The sequence below is a fragment of the Protobothrops mucrosquamatus genome, unplaced genomic scaffold (genome assembly GCF_001527695.2).
Source record: "Protobothrops mucrosquamatus isolate PMUCROS unplaced genomic scaffold, P.Mucros_1.0 scaffold4159, whole genome shotgun sequence".
NCBI classification, from domain to species: domain Eukaryota; kingdom Metazoa; phylum Chordata; class Lepidosauria; order Squamata; family Viperidae; genus Protobothrops; species Protobothrops mucrosquamatus.
This window is the reverse complement of record NW_015390085.1, coordinates 11,865-35,288: the sequence shown is the minus strand read 5'-3', so window position 1 is coordinate 35,288 and position 23,424 is coordinate 11,865. Positions and strand designations below refer to the sequence as shown.

The window sequence follows — 23,424 nt, the reverse complement described above, 5'->3', positions numbered from 1 at the left end:
TTGGCCGTTTCTTGATTGGGGTCTTGCTTAGTTGATGGTTGGTCTGAATAAGAATAGAATAGACTGGAAGGGACCTTGGAGGTCTTCTAGTCCAGCCCCCTGCTCAAGCAGGAAAACCTATACCATCTCAGACAGGTGAATGTCCAGCCTCCTCTTAAAAATATCCAGTGATGGAGCGCCCACGATTTCTGGTGGCAAGCTGTTCCACTGGTTGATTGTGACCTTGGAATTAATCTATGCCAGGGGTAGGCAACCTTGGCTCTTTTATGACTCGTGGACTTCAACTCCCAGAATTCCTGACCCACCCATGCTGAGGGGAAAGGGAGAGGCTTCCAAGCTGAGCCATGCTGGCTCAGGAATTCTGGGAGTTGAAGTCCACAAGTCATAAAAGAGCCAAGGTTGCCTATCCCTGCCTTAGACATATGGACTTCAACTCCCAGAATTCCTGAGGCAGCCATGCTGAGGGGAAAGGGAGAGGTTTCCAAGCTGAGCCAGGCTGGCTCAGGAATTCTGGGAGTTGAAGTCCACGAGTCATAAAAGAGCCAAGATCGCCTACCTCTGATCTATGCTGATCTGAGTGCGGATTACTGATGGAGGAGAAGTTGCTGGACCCTTTTTCTCTTTGGGGCTGGCTGATTGTCTCTTTTGCATAGTCTGGAGATGTTGTTGATGTCTATGTGTCTGTTGATGGTTGCATTTAAAGATGGTGGCGTCGTCGAAGTTCCAAGCCTTAAACCGTCCTTCCTCTTCTTCTTTCCCAGGACTCCGGCCTCAAGTCCCTTCCTCTGTTTTTATCGCAAGGAGAACTTCTCAAGAGTTGCTTCTTCGTCTTCTTTGTGCCAACGGGTGGGGTGGGGAGGGCCGGGTGGGGAGGGAGGGAGAGAGGGAGGGAGGGAGGGAGGGTGAAAACACACCAGTCACCACGGCCAGCATCTACTGGGGGACATCGACGTCAACCAAGGGGGGGGCGTGAAAAACAGGGTCATTCCACATCGCTCCCCGTCGTCGGGGGAGCACAGCGTCTGGACCAAGCGGAAACCTTCAGCTGGACCAACCGGAGCAGTCTTTGAATGCCAGCCTATTAATTTAAAAGAAATGTACATAGGAATAGAAAGAGTATATCTATACATATATAGCATATATAAATATATATTACAGGCGCTCTATTTTTTTTAAACCTCGGAAACGAGAAGAAAAAAAAAGAAAAAAAGAAAAAACACCGGGACCAAACTTTTAATTTTTTTTTTGTTTTGTTTTTTAAATCTTCAGCTGCCGGCTGAGGACCGATAGAAACGGGGACTAGGGTTTTGGGCCCAGCCTTTGCACAACCTTGAGGTTGGCCTGCTCTTGGGAAAAAAAAAAAGACAAAAAAAAAAAAAAAGAGGAGAAATTTCTGCAGCTTCAGAATGGAGGGGAAAAGGTCTCCCCAACATTTTGTCCAGTCTTGGCATCGTAACCAGGAGCCGGGACACGGTTAACGGCGGCACGGCTTGTTCTCCGTCAAAATGAAAAACAAAAACACACACAAAAAAACTGGAGAAGGATGCCCGGCGTGGTCATTTTTGAAAGTTTCCAGACGGGAAGAAAGTGCCTTTGCGGCAGCACAAAAAAAAAAAGTTTGTTTTTTTTTTAAAAAAAGGCTCCGTTTTTCTCCGTAGCCAAATATTCCTGACCAAAATGGAGGGCTAACCGCGAATTCCAGCGGGCTCAGAAACCAACACTCAAAAGACTCCTATAACACTGCCTCGAGGAACGGGCACTGAACTCTGGGGGGACTGTCCCGCAGACCGGCCGATGTTTTGGGGGGCGCCGGCACACCCCGGCTCCTGAATCCGAGAAGATGGGGAGGGTGTCCCGCGGGGGCCCGCGCTGCTTCTGCACTTCGCCGCAGGAGTCCACAGTATGCAACCGATGTGATCTCTGTACGTATGTATCTATCCACGCCACACAGCATATAGACTTTGCACAGGGGTCACGAGCGATGGATGACCCAAGTGACAGACAGCCGACTCCCTTCCCCATGTTCCACTGCATTTTAAGTGCACGCTGCACCTTCCTCTCGTTCCCTTCTGGCTCCACTCTCCTTTCCCAAATTTCTCTGCTTTTTGCCTTTTATTTTTTTCCTTCATTCCATACACCCACCCACCTTTTCTGTCGAGATTGTCTCCAATATCCAATCAAGCTTACTTTGGGGATGTGTGCAAGCAGCCAGATCTCAAAGAGGCCTTCCTCCTTTCCCAGCTAACACAGAGGTAGAGTGCCTCTGGCATGGAGGTTCTGTTTAGCAGGCAGGCCCAAGAGCTGTGAAACCCTTCCTTTCCCACAATTATGTCTCAGTCCTTTTTTGTTTTGTTTTTTTAAGCAACAAGTCCTTTATTTTTAAAAAAGCTGTTGAGATTTAAGATGTGTCTTAAATTTAATTGTGCAGCGGTACCCACTTAAATGCTCAGCTGGATTACATAAAGCAGTGGTGGCGAACCTATGGCACGGGTGCCAGAGGCGGCACTCAGAGCCCTCTCTGTGGGCACGTGCGCCATCGCCCCAGTCCTAGGCCTTCAGCTGAGTTTTATAAAACCTTTTCACTTTAGGCCTCCGCTGCCGTGTGCAAAAAAAAAAAAGGTTCAATCAATCAATCAATTTCAACTTCTTGCAGGGAAAAAAAAAGATCTTGCAAAGTTGGAATTGATTGATCGAACTTTTTAGTCCCACCCAGTCTGCCGTTACCACTGCAGCCACACCCACCCAATGGGCCACACCCTCCCAATTGGCCACACCCACCCAATGGGCCACACCCACCCGGCACCCGACGATGCATAAGTGGGTTTTTGGTTGCAGTTTGGGCACTCGATCTCTAAAAGGTTCGCCATCACTGACATAAAGCAATCTTTCTCAACCTTAGCAATTTTAAGACGTGTGGACTTCAACTCCCAGAACTCTTCAGCCAGTATTGAAGTCCACAAATGCTGGCTGGAGAATTCTGGGTGTCCTCTGGGTGTCCCGGCTGGGGGATTCTGGGAGCTGAAGTCCACAAAGGCTAGCTGGAGTATTCTGGGAGTCCATAAATGCTGGCTAGGGAATTCTTGAAGTTGAAGTTCAGGTGGAGAATTGTGGGAGTCCACAAATGCATGCTGGGGGATTCTGGGAATTGAAGTCCACAAATACTGGCTAGGGAATTTTGGGAGTGGAGGTTCACACATCAAGTTGCTGAGGTTGAGAAAGGCTAACATAAAGAACTGAGGACATGAGATAAATGGTTAATTCGTTTTTAATCAAACAGCCTCTCCTAAGGGTTTTCCCATCCTGTCCCATCTCCAAGCCTGCATTTGTCTATCTTGTTCCCAATTGCCTGTCTCCCTCCATGCTGGAGTGACCCATCTTCCCTATTCCTAGCTCTCCCTATCCACTTCTCTCCCCCCCTCCAGACAAATTTCAGATGTAAAGCACATTAAAAATAGAGCTTAGCGTCTATAGCACCGCAGCAGGTCCCATCAGACTTTCCAAGGGGAGCCATTTGACCAAAAATGTTTCTCTTTTCTTCTTTTCTGTTTTTGTTTTTTTTTAATGGCTACACATGATCTTCTCTTGAGCTGGTGTGAAGAATGCCAGGACCGAACTATATACTTAAGACATTCCTGTTATATTGTGTGTGTATATATACGTGTGCTTGGGAGGTTGTTTGTGTGGTTTAATGGTGGTGTCACTGAGGAGGTAAAACAGGGGTGGGGAACAACGGCCCTTTTATGACGCGTGGACTTCAACTCCCAGAATTCCTGAGCCAGCCACGCTGAGCGGAAAGGGAGAGGTTTCCAAGCTGAGCCATGACGGCTCAGGAATTCTGGGAGTTGAAGTCCACGCGTCATAAAAGGGCCGTAGTTCCCCACCTCTGGACGTAAAGCAACATCTGGATGCTCGGAGCATCTTCGCGGAGGGCAAAGAAGCTTTGCAAAGCGATCCGTTTTCGGTCCAGGTTTTTGTGTCTGATGGTTCTGACTTGCAGTGGTTCTCTGGGTCTGACTGTCTGTGAGGGTTTCGCTTCCACAATTTGGTTTGGGACACCAGTGAATTCAGAAGAGTGATTCCCTAAGCCTTGATAATCCCTAATCCTTAATGATCAACTCTGGCATTTATCTCTCAAGAGGGGAGAAGATCCTGAACGATGAAAAAGGGACAGGTAGGCCTTGACTTACAACCGTTCGTTTAGTGGGCCGTTCAAAGTTGCAACGGCACTGGAAAAAAAGCAACTTATGACCGTTTTTCAGACTTACAACCGTTGCAGCATCCCCTACGGTCACATGATCAAAATTCAGACGCCTGGCAACTGACTCGTATTTATGATGGTTGCAGTGTCCCCGGGTCATGGGATTCCCTTTTGTGACCTTCTGACAAGCAAAGTCAAGGGGGGGCGGGAAGTCAGATTCAATTAACAACCGGGTTACTAACTAGCTGCAGTGATTCACTTAACAACTCTGGCCAGAACGATTGTAAAATGGGGCAAAACTCACTTAACAAATGTTTTGCTTAGCAGTCTCCGGAGCACCTGATGGCAGGACCAGAAGCAACAGATGGAAACTATTCAAGGAGAGAAGCAACTTAGAACTAAGGAGGAATTTCCTGACAGTGAGAACAATTAACCAGTGGAACCACCTGCCTCCAGAAGTTGTGGGTGCTCCAACACTGGACATTTTTAAGAAGAGATTGGACAATCTCTTCTGAAACGATATAAGGCTTCCTGCCTGAGCAGGGGGTTAGACTAGAAGACCTCTAAGGTCCCTACTAACTATATTATTCTGTTATTCTGTTCATTTTGGGGCTCAATTGTGGTCGTAAGTCAAGGACTGCCTGCATGTTACAATATTCTAGGTTCCTGGGAAAAATTCAGTGCAAATGAAGGCCAGCACTAGCAAATTAACATTCTGATGAAAAGATTGTGTTATATGTTCAATTCCAGGTGGTGAATATAGGTAATACTTCTGTCTCCTTTTCCCCCCCACAATAACAAGCCTGTGAGATGTGCTGGAGCTCCAAACATCTGGAAGGATTTTCAACCTGGATTAATTTAAAGCGCCTTTTTACCCCTCACCCAAATCCGTTTTTGGAAGTGCCTTTCTTATCCAATCTTTCTTAAGCAGGAGAGTTAACAAGTCACGGTAATGCTGGACCAAGATAGTTCATTGTTCCTGTGGTTCCAGAAGAGGAGATTATATTTTCAGATATTATGGTTAGTTGCACAGCCTGCCAGATGTTTAGACCGGATTTGGCACTTTTATCTACCTATTGAGTCCTTCCCAAGGACTGGGCTAGCCAGATGTTTAATGATACTAACAGTATTGTCACAAGATGTCAGCTGTTCCAAGTCAGCCTGCCTTTTGCAATTGACCGATGGGGATTTTGTCAATGCCGATGGTGTCCAAGGGGTGTGTCAGATGTTTTGGGACTGCACCCAAGGTGTCTATCACGGTTTGCTTTCTTTTGCCACAATCATTCTGCTTCTATTTGCAGGTCTTTGTATTTTGTGATCTTCTCCAGTGCGTTCTCTTCCCTTCTGCTGTCTCCAGATACTGCCAAGTACATTATCCCAGACTTTTTTTTTGTCTTTCTTATTGACAATATCATTATGATTTATCACACAGGCGGCCAGACGTTTAGACTGGATTTAGTATTTTTATCCAACTATGATTATGATGAAATGAATTTGGGCAAAGTCTGGGAGAGAGTGGAAGACAGGACATCCTGGCGTGCTATGGTCCATGGATCGCAAAGAGTCGGACGTGACTTAGAGACTCAACAATAACAACAATTATTATGATGAGTTGTCACAGTCAGGCAGATGTTGAAACTGGATTCAGCATTTTTATCCTATTATTATTATTATTATTATTATTATTATTATTATTATTATTATTATTATTATTATTATTATTATTATTATTAATCATTGCACAGTCAGCCAGATGTTCAGACTGGATTTGGCATTTTGTCTACCTATCGAGTCCTTACCAAGGACTTGGGATAGGCAGATGTGGATGTTTGATGGTATTACAGATATCGTCGCAGGATGGAAGCAGTTCCTAGTAAGGCCGCCTTTTGCAATTGACGTGGCGAATTAGTCAATGCCAATGGTGTTCAAGTGGTGCTCCAGTTGTTTTGGGATTGCACCCAAGGCACCTATGACTATTGGTACTATTATTATTATTATTATTACTGTTATTTTGTATGCAAGCATTTTGGTTTGTGTCAAACATCCATGACGAGAAAAAATCTTCCCTTCTATACATATCACTTTATACCGCCTTAGTAAGATCACACTTGGAATGTTGCTTCCAGTTTTGGTCACCACGATATAAAAAAGATGTTGAGATTCCAGAAAGAGTGCAGAGAAGAGCAACAAAGATGACCAGGGGACTGGAGGCTAAAACATATAAGGAACGGTTGCTGGAATTGGGTATGTCTAGTTTAATGAAAAGAAGGACGAGGGGTGAGGTGATAGCAGTCTCTTCTAATATTTGAGGGGCTGCCCCAAAGAAGAGGGAGTCAAACTATTCTCCAAAGCCCCCGAAGGCAGGACAAGAAACAACGGATGGAAACTAATCAAGGAGAGAAGCAACCTAGAACTAAGGAGAAACTTCCTGACAGTGAGAACAATTAACCAGTGGAACAACCTGCCTCCAGAAGCGGTGAATGCTCCAACACTGGAGGTTTTTAAGAAGAGACTGGACAGCCATTTGTTTGAAATGGTATAGGGTTTCCTGCCTAAGCAGGGGGTTAGACTAGATGATCTCCAAAGTCCCTTCCAACTCTGTTATTCTGTTACATATGGGTTTGGGAGAATTTGAGTAGTGCAAAGCTACTTCTGAGTTGATACACTTGTATTGATATAGTCGATCTATCAAAATGATTCAGTGGGGTCCTTGGTGCTCTCTGAGTTTAATTGTTTTCTTGCAGAGGTTTCATTACCCAACTAGGTAACATCATCAGTGCATGAAGATATATATGTGAATCGTTCAATTTCTATGGATCAACTTAAAAGTCAAATTGTTGATCACGCTCTAATACCAATGAGGTACTTTTGATTCGGGGAAAAAAAATAGCGACGCTCACTCAAAATACAGTAAAAAATCCCAGTTAAAGTTTAATCTGTTCGTGCAAAAAAATTGTGCAGTTGTAACTTACCGAGGTGTAGGAATCCAGCTTGTAAACCATGATTCCTAGATTAGTGGGCTCTTTGGATTCAACAGATTTGTGGCTGATTCTGTAAACCACAATTAAGCCAACATAGGATTGCCCAGACCTGGGTTTTGTGAAGGAAATGCTGTCTAGTCACACAAAAAAATAGTTGATGGCTTCCGTGCATCCTACCGAAGGAAATTTCCGAATGGGTTAAAAATCTCCCAAGCTGCTAGATCTCAGTGAGAACGCCCACTGCAAGTCAGTGCACACCAGCTCCATTACATCTGTTTACCAATCCATCTGGAGGCGAATGAAGTGTCCATTTGGCCCTTCAGCTTTGCAAAGCGCCAGGCAGAGTGAGAGCGAGGTTGTGTGAATGACGTGGGCGATTGCTTGTTTAATTCTGTTTTCTTCCCTGAAGTCCACGTTTACAGTTGTAAATACAGGTCTTTTATACTTAACCGTCAATTCCGTACGTGATTTGTACAATGTTGTTCTATTCTGCTATGGAGTACTTTCATGATGGCCGAACTTTTAATTTTGAAAAATAAATAAACAAATCTATATCTATATACCCACCTGTCATTCCCCCGATCCCCGTTGCTGACTTGAAAAGGATATTTCAAACATGGTTGAAAGAAAACGAAGAGGACAAATGAGCACATGTCAAAATGAGGTATTCCCCTTGCCCTCCCTTCTCTTCCTGCTTCCATTTTAAGTTCTCACTGCAATGGTTTCAAAATATTTGCAGGTGGCAATCTTTCCAGAATTCATCTGGCGTCCAGCTTCTTGCTGTGGTCTTAACAATCTGATGACTTTTATTGAATAAAGTGGAAATTATTTGAATAAATCCAGACTGGGAAAACGTTTTCTTTGCTTCGGTTTTAAACTCCCACCCCCTAACTCACTGGCGTTTAGCATAAGTCTTTTTCAGTTTTCCATTAATCTGTGGAACAGCTTGCCACCAGAAGTTGTGGGTGCTCCATCACTGGAGGTTTTTAAGACGAGACCGGACAACCATTTGTCTGCAGTGGTTATAGGGTCACTTGCTCGAGCAGGGGGTTGGACTAGAAGACCTCCAAGGTCCCTTCCAACTCCGTTATTCTGAAATAAGTCTTAAAGTTGACAAGGTTGGACACCTTATCATAGAAGAAATGAAAACTGTTCGAAGTTACGACTGACCCCAAAAAGGGGAACTGGATTCAAAGTTCTGACAGTTGGACCCATTCCTGTGATCACGTGACTGAACGTTGGCCACGTGGCAACAAAGCCGCGTTTACAGCCATTTGCCACGTCCCGTGGTCACATGACTGCATTTTACAATGGTTTTCCTGAAAACCGTTTGATTGGAGCAACACTAAAATCATCGGCCACGCTCCTGAGTTCACCGAAGCCTGGCACTCCACCAACAATGCCATCAACAGACACCATGACTGACAACCGGCCTACGAACCCCTCAGGATCCAAATCAACCGCACAGCCAACCAGACACAGCATCGACCCTCGTCCATCCCGCACAATCCCCCACTCCCACCAGCGCTTCATCTCCCAATGACTCTCCCCCATTGTAACCTCCCCATCACAAGACCCATTGCAAGCCTCTCTGATGACTCACACCTGGCCCATCACAAGACCCTCATTTCACACACCCAACACCTGAAGCCCTTACAAATACAGACATCCCCTAACGCCACTGAAAATGTTACCTAGGCTGGTAACGAAACGTTCGGAAACCAACCCACTACCCTCTTCTTCTTGTGCCATATCCGTTATCGGATGTTGGCGATCATGTTGGCGATCCTGTTTTTATCAGCAGCCGCACGAAAAAGTGCTGCTGAGTTTTGTCCAAACCGGTCCCTTAGATTTTGAAGCCATGATGTTCTTCTTCTGCCTGGACCTCGTTTGCCTTCAATCTTTCCCTGGAGGATTAAATGGGAGTATGCCGTATTTTTCTGGGTGTCGCATCCCATGTCCTAAATATTCTAATTTTTGTTTTTTAATTGTTTTGATGATTTCCCTTGGCTTTCCCAGGCGGCTTATCACCTCCTCATTTCTGATCTTGTCAACCCAGCTTATACGTAACAGCTGCCTGTAAATCCACATTTCAAATGTTTCTAGTCTCTTCAGGTGGCCTTCTGTCAGAGACCAACTCTTTACTCCATAGAGCAGGATAGAGAAAATATAGCATCTGACAAGCCTGATTTTCAGTCTTAGGCTTATGTCGTGACTGCAGAGGACCTTTTTCATTTTGAAGAATGCTGTTCGAGCTTTCTCTATCCTTGTCTTATCCTCCAAGGTCCCTTCCAACTTCATTATTATTATTATTATTATTATTATTATTATTATTATTATTATTATTATCATCATCATCATCATCATCATCATCATCATCATCATCATTATCATCATCATCATCATCATCATCACTGCTGGAGCATCCCATAGTTACTTGACCAAAGGTTGGGCACTTGGCAACCAGTATTTACGTCCACATGGTTCAGTTGGGGATTTGCAGAAAAAGTGGCAGAAAAAGTCATAAAATCAGGTGTGACTCACTTAACAATCGCCTCACTTAATAACAGAAACAAAAGACCTGTTGGGAGCCCTCCATAATTTTTAAAAATGAGAAGGAATTCTAAGAGAAAAACATTGAAGAAACACTGTTTTAGATAAAAGTTCCTGGGGGTGCATCTACTTCAGACAGTTGTAGAAAGAAAAAGACTACTACTGCTGGGGAATTCTGGGAGTTGAAGTCCACCCGTCTTAAAATGGCTGAGGTTGAAAAATCCTGATTTATATCATTGGTACAATGATGGCAAGACATGGATGATGTCATGGCCCATTCAATGGGGCTGTAATCAGTCAGATACAATAAAGAAGCCTGCGTGTGGGTCAAAAAAGTCAAGATGGCGCCCACAAGCCTGTAACTGAAGTCCCAGCCCTATTTTATGTCGCAATGCTTGTAAAAAAGATGGGTCTTTGATGGCATGCGGTGTCTACCACCTTGGCTTTTTGGACATATGTAAAAAGAGCAGGGCATTGAGGCCACCATCTTGACTTTTTTGACCTCTGCTGCTGAATGGCAGTCAGCATGCTTCACTAAGGTGGAAAATTGAATTAGGAGACAGTGACAGCATTGAAAAGATGTTTAAAGGGTTCAGAATCAAGGAGAGAAGCAACTTAGAACTAAGGAGAAACTTCCTGACAGTTAGAACAATTAACCAGTGGAACAACCTGCCTCCAGAAGCGGTGAATGCTCCAACACTGGAAGTTTTCAAGAAGAGACTGGACAGCCGTTTGTCCGAAATGGTGTAGGGTTTCCTGCCTGAGCAGAGGGTTGGACTAGATTAGGGGTAGTCAACCTTGGCTCTTTTATGACTCGTGGACTTCAACTCCCAGAATTCCTGAGCCAGCTGTGCTGGCTCAGGAATTCTGGGAGTTGAAGTCCACGAATCATAAAAGAGCCAAGGTTGACTACCCCTGGACTAGATGATCTCCAAGATCCCTTCCAACTTTATTATTATTATTATTGCTGTTGTTATTGTAGTTGTAGTTGTTATTGTTATTATTGTTGTTGTTATTGTTGTTGTTATTATTATTATTATTATTATTATTATTATTACTATTATTATTATTATTATATGTTACTAGTTTAATGGGACTAAACGTTGCATGTTCTAACCTGGCAAACAAGCTAAACATGGGTACCATGGTTTCAACTGATGGTCTAGCTAGCTCACCCATGCTAAGACAAGGCAGGGTTCCCACGACTCGTTAAACGCCCACCGACCCAACCTAGGTTTAGTGCGTGGTATGAACCGAGCTGCATTCCTTAAAGAGCGAACAATACAGAGTTTGGAAGGGCTGCGCTCCCGGGCGGCAGGTTGGGGAAGCGAGGCGCTGGCACTCAACAGTGTTGCCTCGGCAACCCCGGCGGCCGGCCGCCGCGTCATCCGCCTCCCCATTCAGCCTACAATTCCCGAAAGGTCCCGCGAGAAGGGGCGGTCGCTGGCAGGAAACGGCGCGGTCGGGCGCAGGGCTGCCCTTGGAAGAGGCATCGCTCCGTCATGGCGCCCCGCACATTCCCTTTGCTCAAGTGAGTCGGGCGGGCTTAAGATGGTTTTGTAACGGCAGACAAGGGGAAACGGGGGGCTCGGAGGGGAAAAGCCGCGAGATGGGACCCCCCCCAATCCTCAGCTTCGGATCTGGGGGATTCTCACGATCTGGAAGCCCTTAGTTCGGCTGAGCCCCTCCCTCCTTCCAGCCTGTCCTCCCCATCATCCCATGTCACAACTATTTCTTTGCAGAGATGCAGATTCGTTTGATTTAGGCAACAAAAATACACGGGATTGCAAGGGATTCTCACGACATTCCTCTCCTTAAGACCCTTAAGGGGAGGGAGGGATGCCCCTACCGTCCCCTGCCCCATGGAGTCTTTCCATAGGCAGATCTTTTTTTGGGGGGGAAATGGTGATGCAAAACGTTTTGCAAAATTGCCCTGTCACCCATTCAATTCCTAGCCAGGTAGTCCTCGACTTAGGACCACAATGGAGCCCAACATTTTTGTGGCGAAGCGAAACGTTGAGTTTTAGTGAACGCTGCCCCCTTTGTGCTGCAGTTGTTAAGTGAATCGTGGCAGTGCCTAAGTGGGGAACACGGTCCTTAAGTGAATCTGGCTTGACTTTGGCTTGTCAGAAGGTCGCAAAAAAAAAGGGATCACGTGACCTCAGGACACCGCAACCGTCATAAATATGAACCCCGGTTGCCCTGCGTCCAAATTTTGATCGTGTGACTGTGTCGTCTGTCGCTTTTTTCAGTCCTGTTGTAACTCTGAACGGTCACTAAACGAATTAAGTTGAAGATGACCTGTATTGCTCTTGATTAGGTCAACCGTGGCCACTGTAAGAGGTGTGGACTTCAACTCCCAGAATTCCCCAGCCAGCATATGCTGGCTGGGGAATTCTGGGAGTTGAAGTCCGCACCTCTTGCACAGTCGAGACTGAGATGAGGTGTTTAGGCTCCGGGTTCGATTTGCTCGCTCTTAAGGCAGTTTTCGTCCTGGCCAAGGAAGAGCCGGTGGTTGGGTGGAGGGTGAGCGAAGAATCCAACAGATCAGGCTGCATTTGCAGGCTGGGAGAGCTTTCCCTGTTGAATTTGCGCCCACTTTATCTTTACAAGGTCATTTCCTCCTGTCATATGAAAAGGTTCAGCCCTTCGGCAGCTGTGGATGGAGGGGTCTGGAGGGGGGCCTGCAGTGGATGGAGGGGTCTTGATTGGCAGCTGTGGGTGGAGGGGTTTTAGGGGGGCAGCTGTGGATGGAGGGCTCTTGGGGGCAGCTGTGGATGGAGGGGTCTGGAGGGACAGCTGTAGATGGAGTGGTCTGGAGGGGGGCCTACTGTGGATNTGAATAGAGGGGTCTTGAGGGGGGTCGCTGTGGATGGAAGAGTCTTGAGGGGCAGCTGTAGATGGAGGGGTCTTGAGGGGGGCTGCTATGGATGGAGGAGTCTGGAGGGGGGGCTGCTTTGGATGGAGGGGTCTTGGAGGCAGCTGGGGGTCATCTTATCGTTGCTCGTACCCCCTGAACATACTTCCAAAGGACCCTATTTCTTTTCTCGCCCAGGTGGATGGCCAAAGCAGGACTGGCTGGCGGTGCCCTCTTCGTGGTTTACTCCCAGGGGCTGCTGGGTGGCAGCGATAAAGGTGCCCAAGCCCTCCATAAAGCCAAAGCAGCTGTTCCTCCAGCTGTGGAAGAATGGACAAAATATTTCGGCTGGCAGGTGAGCCCAGAGCATCCCGTCGGATCATCTTCAGGCCTGACACAGGTCCTGGACAGACTTTGGGGTGGGGGGGCTGCAGAACTAGAAGTGGGAATCTCCAGACCAAGATGCCAGGAAGAAAATATTAGAATACAGGGAGTCCTCAACTTACGACAGTTACGATTTAGTAACTGTTCAAAGTTATACACGGCACTGAAAAAAGGGCCAGTTCTCACACTTAAATGACAGCTGTAGCGTCCCCAGAGTCACAGGATCAGTCTTTGGACGCTTTATGATGGCTGCAGCATAAATACAGGTAATCTCCGAGTTACGACAGTTCACTTAGCGTCCATTTGGAGTTATGTGATAAGCGCCCCCTAGTGTTTACAACCAAGTCCCAAAATTATGAATGCTGCATCACCATGGCAGTGGTTCGCCCTTACAAACAACCGCAGAGGGTGTGCAAGGTTCACCCTATTTCACACACACACATACACACACACACAACTCCTTGACCTTCCCATCCTGTCACACCGGACTCACCTTGCAAAGATCTGTGCCTCTTCTTTGCTGCGGTTTCTTTGCCTTTGAGGGAGAGGAGAGTCAGCTTGCAAACGCTTTTTGCGCCGAAAGCGAAAGCTTCTGGGGGTGTGTGATCTTGCACGACTTCAGGGGGTTGGACTAGAACACAGGTCCCCAAACTTTTGGACACCAGGGACTAGTTCCGTGGAGAGAGGTTTTGCCTGCATCCCACGGATGGGGCTTTGCTTGTTTGTGCAGACCGGTTGCTGGCATGCCGTAGTCCGGTGCTGGTCCATGGACCGGGGGTTAATATAATAATAATTAATAATAATAATAATAATAATAATAATAATAATAATAAAGTTGGAAGGGACTTTGGAGGTCATCTAGTCCAATCCCCTGCTCAGGTAGGAAACCCTATACCATTTCAGACCCCTGGACTAGAAAACCTTAAGGGCCTCTTCGAACTCTGTTATTGTTATTGTTACTGTATTTGGGCACACATCCGCTTTTGCAGAGAATGGGTATCTGAAGTCTGCATCCAGTGTTGGTCACCATGATGTAAAAAAGATGAAAGAGTACAGAGAAGAGCAACAAAGATGATTAGGGGACGGGAGGCTAAAACATATAAGGAAAGGCTGCTGGAATTGGAAATGTCTAATTTAATGAAGAGAAGGACAAGGGGGGACATGATAGCAGTGTTCCAGTATCTCAGGGGCTGCCACAAAGAAGAGGGAGTCAAGCTATTCTCCAAAGCACCTGAAGGCAGGACATGAAGCAACGGATGGAAACTAATCAAGGAGAGAAGCAACCTGGAATTAAGGAGAAAATTCCTAATAGTGAGGACAATTAACCAGTGGAACCGCCTGCCTCCAGAAGCGGTGAATGCTCCAACACTGGAGGTTTTTAAGAAGAGACTGGACAGCCATTTGTCTGAAATGGTATAGGGCAGGGGTAGGCAACCTTGGCTCTTTTATGACTCGTGGACTTCAACTCCCAGAATTCCTGAGCCAGCATGGCTCAGCTTGGAAACCTCTCCCTTTTCCCTCAGCGTGGTTGGCTCAGGAATTCTGGGAGTTGAAGTCCACGAGTCATAAAAGAGCCAAGGTTGCCTACCCGTGGTATAGGGTTTCCTGCCTGAGCAGGGGGTTGGACTAGATGACCTCCAAGGTCCCTTCCAACTTTATTATTATTGTTGTTAACAACAACAATAATAATAATAATATAATATGTCACTCAAGATCACGACAACTCCTGGCACTAAAAACATTTGCAACTCACCTGGTGGGCTGGAAGGGAAATCGTCCTCTTAAAGGCAAAGAAATTGCGGCAGAGGGGAGGCAGATCCTGGCAAGGCAAGTGAGTCTGGCACAGCAGGATCGGAGTGGGGAAGCATGAGGTACCTCAGTGGGTTGGGGAGACCCTAGGGGCCTGTTCCATCACTAGCCCACCCCCCAATCCCCCATGGACTTCCCCACCCTGCGATACCTCATGTGTACTTAACGAACTGCGCATTCGATTGGCGAATGCCTGGGCAAAAGTAGGGAGCGATTCTGTTCAAGATACGCGATTCACTCCTACAAATCCTCGGGTTATGAACGGAACGGGCCGGCTCCATTCCGTTCGTAACTCCGAGGATTGTCTGTATAGTGGAATCTTTGGCAGCAGCTGGTATGTTTTACATCAGACTTTGTTCTTTTTCCCCTTGCTTCTCCCACATTTTCTCAGCTCAGACTTAGCCCTTTTCTGACAAATGTCTCAATATGTTTTCCTCTTTCATTTCCGTAGCTCCCAGAGGTCCCAAAAACTGAATTTTCTCTCTGCAATGCCTGGAACTCAGGTATGGGGTGGGGTGGGGGTGTTAACTAGGGTGGGGGGGTGTTAAATGGGTTTCTCTGAAAGTGGGAAAGCCATGTGGACTGTATTAAAAAGCATGGCTAGAAAACAGCGCTAAGGGGTGTGAGGTTGTGTGGTCGCACATCCGCACTGCTGTTGTTCACCTTGTTTGGTGTGAGCCCAGCCAGCAATTACCAGATGTGACGGCCTCTAACTCCGACATGTTACTTTTTAAAAAGAATTTTATTTCATTGCAAAAAATAAAAAAGGTTAAAATACAAACTTTCAACGAAAGAGGAAAGGTGGAGGAGGGGAACAGTAGGGAAAGTTTGAAACGTGATATTAAAAAAAAGAAAAAGAAACGCCCAAAATAATAAAAATAAATAATAAAAATTACTTCCAACTCTCTTCAATACATATATATAGATTTAAATTTGGCTAGCTGATGAGAGCTAAATAGCTCGAAATAGCTATACTAGTCTCCCTTTAATTCTTTGTCAGCAAAATCTAAATTTAACACACACACACATATATATATATGTGTGTGTTAACAGAGGGATAGAATCAAGATCACATGAAATTAATACCACTTTACAATGCCTTGGTAAGGCCACACTTGGAATACTGCATCCAGTTTTGGTCACCACAATGTAAAAAAGATGTTGAGACTCTAGAAAGAGTACAGAGAAGAGCAACAAAGATGATTAGGGAACTGGAGGCTAAAACATATAAGGAACGGCTGCTGGAATTGGGTATGTCTAGTTTAACGAAGAGAAGGACGAGGGGGGACAGGATAGCAGTCTTCCAATATCTCAGGGGCTGCCACAAAGAAGAGGCAGTCAAGCTATTCTCCAAAGCAGCTGAAGGCAGGACAAGAAGCAACGGATGGAAACTAATCAAAGAGAGAGGCAACCTAGAACTAAGGAGAAATTTCCTGACATTGAGAACAATTAACCAGTGGAACAACCTGCCTCCAGAAGCGGTGAATGCTCCAACACTGGAAGTTTTTAAGAAGAGACTGGACAGCCATTTGTCCAAAAGGGTATAGGGTTTCCTACCTGAGCAGGGGGTTGGACTCGATGACCTCCAAGGTCCCTTCCAACTTTTTATTATTATTATTATTATTATTATTATTATTATTATTATTATTATTATTATTATTATTATTATTATTATTATTATTATATAAAAATCACACTTGTTTTATTTCAACAAAAGAAGAAAGATACAGAAGTAAAAATATAAAGGTATACATGCCAAACCATCACGTAATAACAGCAACAGTATATCATATAATTTCTTAATCCAAATAAAACATATATAGGTACTCCTTGACTTAACAACCATTCATTTAGTACCTGTTCAAAGTTACAACAGCAACGAAAAAAATGATTTTTTTTTAAAACCGTTTTTCACACTTAGGACTGTTGCCGCAGTCACAAATTATTATTAAAGACATTTTTTACAAAGTCAAAAATGTAAAAAAACACCTGTTTTTACAACGTCAAAACAACATAAAGGAAAGAAAGAAAGTGAAAAAAGTAAAGAAAAATGATAAGTAAATGGAAAAGGAAGGGAGGAGGGAGAAAAGGATAGGAGGGGAAGGAGGAAGGGAGGAAAAGAGGGAGGGAGAGAAGGAAGGAAGAAAGGAAGCTTAGAAAGAGATGAAGGAAGGAAAGAAGGAAAGGAAGTAACTAGATATAGAAGGAAAGGAAGGAAGGAGAAAAAGGGGAAGGAAAGGAAGTAAATAGAGTGGAAAGGAAAGAAAAGGAAACACTTCTAATTGTCTAGGGCAGGGGTAGGCAACCTTGGCTCTTTTATGACTCGTGGACTTCAACTCCCAGAATTCCTGAGCCAGCCATGCTGAGGGGAAAGGGAGAGTTTCCAAGCTGAGCCATGCTGGCTCAGGAATTCTGGGAGTTGAAGTCCCATCAGTCATAAAAGAGCCAAGGTTGCCTACCCCTGGTCTAGGGAGATTCTTAGTCATCCAGGTCATGATTGTCCCAAAGTTGCTTTTTCAAAAGGCAAATGGACTTACTTTGTTTTTCCTTGAAGACGTTTCACTTCTCCTCCAAGAAGCTTCTTCAGTTCTGACTGAATGGTGGGGAATGGAAGGATTTATACGCCTTGCAGTCATCTGGTGGTTAACACTCTCTCTGAGAGTCATTGAGGCCAGTTGGAGGTTTATCTCTCAGAGCTGAAGAAGCTTCTTGGAGGAGAAGTGAAATGTCTTCAAGGAAAAACAAGTTTACCGTTAGAAAAAGCACCTTTGGGACAAAGGCTTCTAACCTTCGTTACAGCATTTCTATTTTATTCTTTTCCTTCTCTATCCTACCCTTTCTAAGCATCAAAGCAAAGCAAATCACGAGCTCACGAGTGGATACCGTGTTTCCCCGAAAATAAGACCGGGTCTTTTTTTTTTTTTGCCTCCAAAAGAGGCACCGGGTCTTTTTTGGGGGGTAGGCCTTACCTCACCTCCGGCACCGACAGCCCCACCCAGCCGGCCCACTTCTTCTGGGGCCGAAGTTCTGCAGCTGCACTCGGGCCTGCATTTTGCAGTCAAGGCCTCTGCAGCCGAGTACTGAGCTATGGATTCAGTCTATAGTTTGGTGCTCGGCTGCTGAGGACTTGCAGAACCGAGCTATGGATTGAAGCCATCGCTTGTTTCTTGGTTTCAGAGGCCTTCCGGAAAGCCCCGTGACTGAGAAATGCAGGCCTGACTGCAGAAGAGGCCTCAGAAGAAGAAGTGGGCCGGCAAGGAGGGGCCTGGCTGCAACGGTAAGCGGGTGCGGGGTGCAGTTCCACACCCACACCCCCGCTCTAGCTAGATTTTTAGGGGTGTGCCTCACCCCAAAACTAGGGCTTATTTTGGGGGTGGGGCTTATATTAGGCCCACCCCCCAAAATCAAGCTAGGGCTTATTGTTGGTGTAGGCCAGGCTCTTTCATGACTCGTGGACTTCAACTCCCAGAATTCCTGAGCCAGCATGGCTCAGGTTGGAAACCTCTCCCTTTCCCCTCAGCATGGCTGGCTCAGGAATTCTGGGAGTTGAAGTCCACGAGTCATAAAAGGGCCAAGGTTGCCTACCCCTGGTGTAGGCCTTACTTTCAGGGAAACACGGTAGTTAATTCCTCTCACTTTGGTTATCCTTTTTTCCCCCCCGCAGGGGTCCGTACTGCCATAAGTGCACTTTCCATCGCCCCCACCAAGAGCCGCGAATACACACACCAAGGATGGAAATACATCAAGGAACATGTGAAGTAAAGTCAGCGGGAGCAGCTTTGCGTTCTCTTGCCGTCCAGCCGAAGTCTCTCCGTCCAGCTTTGCAGAAAGTAACCCTGTTTATAATTCGGGTTATAAAAGAGCCACCGGACAGCCTCCTTTTTTTCATCAGACTGTTCTGACTCTTGATTTCTGTACTTGGCAAAGCCAGTTCGAGGTCAGGCTGAAGCAGTTGGGCCCCGTCTCTTGGGCCCCGTGTTACCAAATTAAAGTTGGAATGTGTGGGTTTGCGAAAACGGGCAGTGGCTCCTTTTTTTTGAAGGATCTGAGAACTTGCCGAACGATTCGGGTTATGGATTTGGGAACGGGGAGGTAGGAATCAGCGGTTGGCTCTGAGATGGGGTTGGTGGTCACCAAAGGGGTGGCCCCTGGTGGACACCAACCTTGAGAAGGATTTAAGAGAAGTCCAGGATCATGGTTATGGAATTAGAACTGGCCCACCAAGAGCAGGTTTAGCCCTGAGAGAAGATGACCATGATGTACAACAGGGGTAGTCAACCTTGGCTCTTTTATGACTCGTGGACTTCAACTCCCAGAATTCCTGAGCCAGCACAGCTGGCTCAGGAATTCTGGGAGTTGAAGTCCACGAGTCATAAAAGAGCCAAGGTTGACTACCCCTGATGTACAAAGACGATAGTCCTTCTCAGATATCTGATAGGAGGTCACACAGGAGACCTTCAAGACTGCTTCACTCACCATTCAGAATGCCGGATATGGAATTTTGGAGGTCAATTCTGGTTGAATGTTAGGAAAATTTCCTAACCTACAAACAAAATGGAAGCCAGGAGCTGGTCTCCTTTGTTGGCCAGGTTCAAATAAAAGTCAATCAACCATCTGTGGCGGATGTCTTACCTTAGATTCCTGCCCTAAGCAGTGTTTTTTAACCTTAGTCAAGTTAAGATGGGTTCCCAGAATTCCATAGCTCTATATCATCTATCTGTCTGTCTGTCTGTCTGTCTGTCTGTCTGTCTATCTATCTATCTATCTATCTATCTATCTATCTATCTATCTATCTGTCTATCTGTCTATCTGTCTATCTGTCTATCATAATATCTATATCTATTATCTATATCATCTATATCATATCTATATTTATCTATCTCTATATTTTATCTCTATCATCTATGTCTGTCATCTATATATCTATAGAATAGAACTGGAAGGGACCTTGGAGATCATCTGGTCCAGCCCCTTGCTCAAGCAGGAGTCCCTATATCATTTCAGACAAGTGGCTGTCCACTCTTTTCTTAAAAACCTCAAGTGATGAAGCACCCACAACTTCTGGTGGCAAGCTGTTCCACTGGTTAATTGTCCTCACTGTTAGGAAGTTTCTCCTTAATTCCAGGTTGCTTCTTTCCTTGATCAGTTTCCATCCATTGTTTCTTGCACTGCCTTCTGATGCTTTGGAAAATAAATTGACCCCCTCCTCCTTGTGGCTGCCTCTCAAATCCTGGAATATTGCTATCGTCGTCCCCCCCCCCTTCCCCTGTCCTTTTTTTCGCTAGACTGGCTATTCCCAAATTTTACAACCGTTCTTCATACGTTTTAGTCTTCAGGCCTTTAAGCATCTTAGTTGCTCTTCTCTGCACTTTTTCCATAGTCTCAACATCTTTTTTGTAACGTGCTGATCAAAATTGGTTTCAGTATTCCAGGTTTGACCTTACTAAGGCTTTGTAAAGCGGTGCTAATACTTCACATGATTTTGATTCTATGCCTCTGTTTATACAACCAATCATCTATCATCTCATCTTTATATCATCTATATTATCTATATCAATCATCTATCATTTATGTATATTATCTATCTTCTATATAAATATCAACATCTATAGACAAAACATGCTCCTAGACTGGAGCGAAACGCAGAACAGACTGGAGCATGTTTTGCAGGCAGACGTCACATACTGTGAACACTGTAAATTCAATTTTTTTTGTGGCTGACAAAGAGTTAGTGGGAGACTAGTATAACTATTTCAAGCTCTTTAGCTCTCATCAGCTAATCATACCCCTCTAGGATTCGAACCTGGGCAGCTAAAGAACTTGAAATAGCTATACTAGTCTCCCACTCTTTGTCAAACACAAAAATATATATATATATATGTAGGTCTTTGGTTATTCGGGTTTTCTCCCGCGTAAAATTGGAAGTGTCTTGGCCAATCAGAGCACAGCCAATCAGAGCACAGCCAACCCCCCCATCCAATCAGAGCACAGCCAAGCCCCTAACCAATCAGAACACACCTCTACCCAATCAGAACACAGCCAAGCTCCCACCCAATCAGTTCATACTCCCACTGGCAGTTAAAAGGAAGAAACAGCTGCGATCACACATTGCTCCTAGAAGCACGAAGCCGAAAACACCAGCCTGAAGATGACGAATGGGACTTCGTCGAAACGTCACAAGCCAAGTTCCAATTTTACGCGGGAGAATAACCCGAATAACCAAAGACCTACATACAAACACCCGCGAAAACCTCAGAAAACATATATATGTATGTATGTATGTATGTATCAATCATCTATCAACGTCTATCTCACAAATAATTGGGGTCCCCACAGAGGTGATCCCACGTCATGTTACCTCCAACTCAGCCTCTTTCGATCCTGAGACAAGCAGGCCTCCAAAGCAATTTTTTAAAATAGTTATTTTTTTAATTAATTGTTTTTTTTAAAAAAAGAAACAAGCCCCCCCCCCAAAATAAAAATAAAAAAGGGAGAAAAGGAAAATTAGAGGGGTCACATCAGTAAGAAAATCTCCGTATTTTTTGCGTGCCCTTTGGTGTGATGGATTGCGGGATGCTGGTGTTATCCGTGCTGCAACCACAAGTGTGCGTTGGGGCAGAGGCGGCTTGCCCGAAGCTTAGCAAAGCTCCCCAGAGCTAGAGCATGGCCTCTTCCGGTGCGTTTTGATATAAATCTCCTCTTCCCAATTAAAGGAAGTCTGTCGTTTCTTCCCCTGATGTTCCACAGCTCCTGCCTCACGAGAGATCCTGGTGAAGTTTTCATCTGCTGGGAATCACAGAACATAATGTGGTTGGAAGGGACCCTGGAGGTCATCTAGTCCAGGGCTTTTCAACCAGTGGTACGGGTACCACCTGTGGTACATTGGCACCTGGCAGGTGGTACGCGACCATCCTAGAAAAGTGGTAGACTGTTGTAAGTTGAAGACTATCTGTATATATGGTAGATTATGCCCCTGTGTGTAATTTTTTTCTATAACTTCCACCTTGCGAGGGAAGATAAATGTATTATATTTACATACTGACTGCCAGGGGACAGTGCTAGGTCAGTCTAGTCCAGGGGTTTTCAAACTTGGTCCTTTTATGACTTGTGGACTTCAACTCCCAGAATTCCTTAGCCAGCATGCCTGGCTGAGGAATTCTGGGAGTTGAAGTCCACAACTCATAAAAGGGCCAAGTTTGAAAACCCCTGATATAGACTTGAAGAGGAGTGGACTTCAACTCCCAGAATTCCTCAGCCAGCGTGCCTGGCTGAGGAATTCTGGGAATTGAAGTCCACAAGTCATAAAAGGGCCACGTTTTAAGACCCCTGGTCTACTCCTATTTGATGCTCACCCAAGAAGGTTCCTGCATGTGAATTTATGGAGTTCAAAGGCCATGGCTGGCTGGGGAATTCTGGGAGTTGAAGTCCAGACCTCTTAAAGTTGACACGGTTGAGAAACTCTGCATTAACTGTTCAAAATTTTCCTAGCCAAGTTGGGTGTGTTAAAAAGTAGACACACTTCCCCCCCCACCCCCCAAACACACACACATTACCTGATTCATTGCTAACTGTCCTTCCAAAGAGGAAGACTGTGCCAGCCATCATGGCTGCTAAGGTCAAAACCACGAGAAGGATAGCACACCAATGTGTCTGTAGAAAGAAACCACACAGGCGCACAATTAGTGTGGAGTCCTTGGACAGTAATACCAAAAAGTAGATCTCTTGACGAGTCAGGTCTTGGCAAAATGGACGGCATATACAATAAATAAGATAGGAAGGAAGGAGAAAAAAGGAAGGAAGGAAGGAAGGAGAAAAAGGAAGGAAGGAAGGAAGGAAGGAAGGAAGAAAGAAAGAAAGAAAGAAAGAAAGAAAGAAAGAAAGAAAGAAAGAAAGAAAGAAAGAAAGAGAAAGAAAGAAAGAAAGAAAGAAAGAAAGAAAGAAAGAAAGAAAGAAAGAAAGAAAGAAAGAAAGAAAGAAAGAAAGAAAAAGAAAGAAAGAAAAAGAAAGGTGAAGAGGAAAGAAAAAGCGTAGGGTAAAAGAAAAAAGAAAAAGAAGTATTGTACAAGGTCTCCTACTTGAGCAGGGGGTTGGACTAGAAGACCTCCAAGGTCCCTTCCAGCTCTATTCTGATTGATTGACTTCTGATTCTTTTTGGTGCAATAGAATACGGTAATAACATACAACCTCAAACAACCCCCCCCCCAAAATCAAAGTTTCATTTTTCCCCACCTCGTGCATAAAGTCCAGAAGTGGTTTCCAAGTAGTAGAAGTGAAATATTTTCAAAAGAAAATAAAAACCAAGAAAGTCTAGTTGCCTTTTGGGGCAACGATGATCTGGATGATTGAGAATCTCCATAGAAGTTCTTCAAAGTCCTTCCAACCTACCTCCACAATAAGACTATGGTATTGACATGAAGTGTTAATACCACTTTACAATGCCTTGGTTAATGTTAATTTGTTAATGTTAATTTAATTTGTATACCGCCCTTCTCCCATAGGACTCAGGGCGGTTCACAGCATATTAAAAAACAAATACTATACACAAAATACAAAAATACAGAAATACAAAAATATAAACCCCAATAAAAGCCGAATTAAAAACCAAATATTGCCAGCTGTGTTTCCGATTAAAATTACTTTTA

At 44.9% G+C, this 23,424-nt stretch overlaps 2 protein-coding genes across 2 annotated transcripts in view; one reads left to right on the top strand and one right to left on the bottom strand.

Moving 5' to 3' along the window:
• Window positions 1-11,179: 11,179 nt before the first annotated feature.
• MICOS13 (mitochondrial contact site and cristae organizing system subunit 13) lies at window positions 11,180-18,799 on the top strand. Its single transcript, XM_015828021.1, has 4 exons — window positions 11,180-11,263; window positions 12,788-12,944; window positions 15,234-15,285; window positions 18,447-18,799. Exons 1-4 carry the CDS (start codon window positions 11,235-11,237, stop codon window positions 18,542-18,544), a joined length of 336 nt encoding a protein of 111 aa, XP_015683507.1. The 5' UTR covers window positions 11,180-11,234; the 3' UTR covers window positions 18,545-18,799.
• Window positions 18,800-21,285: 2,486 nt separating this feature from the next.
• The window catches only part of LOC107298640 (disintegrin and metalloproteinase domain-containing protein 10-like), a gene marked incomplete at its 5' end in the record, with an annotated part of 12,089 nt that continues 9,950 nt past the window's right edge, over window positions 21,286-23,424 (bottom strand). Inside the window, 2 exons of the mRNA XM_029286582.1 lie at window positions 21,286-21,568; window positions 22,336-22,432. Coding sequence (XP_029142415.1) covers window positions 21,420-21,568; window positions 22,336-22,432 — 246 coding nt within the window. The remainder of the gene's footprint in view (window positions 21,569-22,335; window positions 22,433-23,424) is intronic.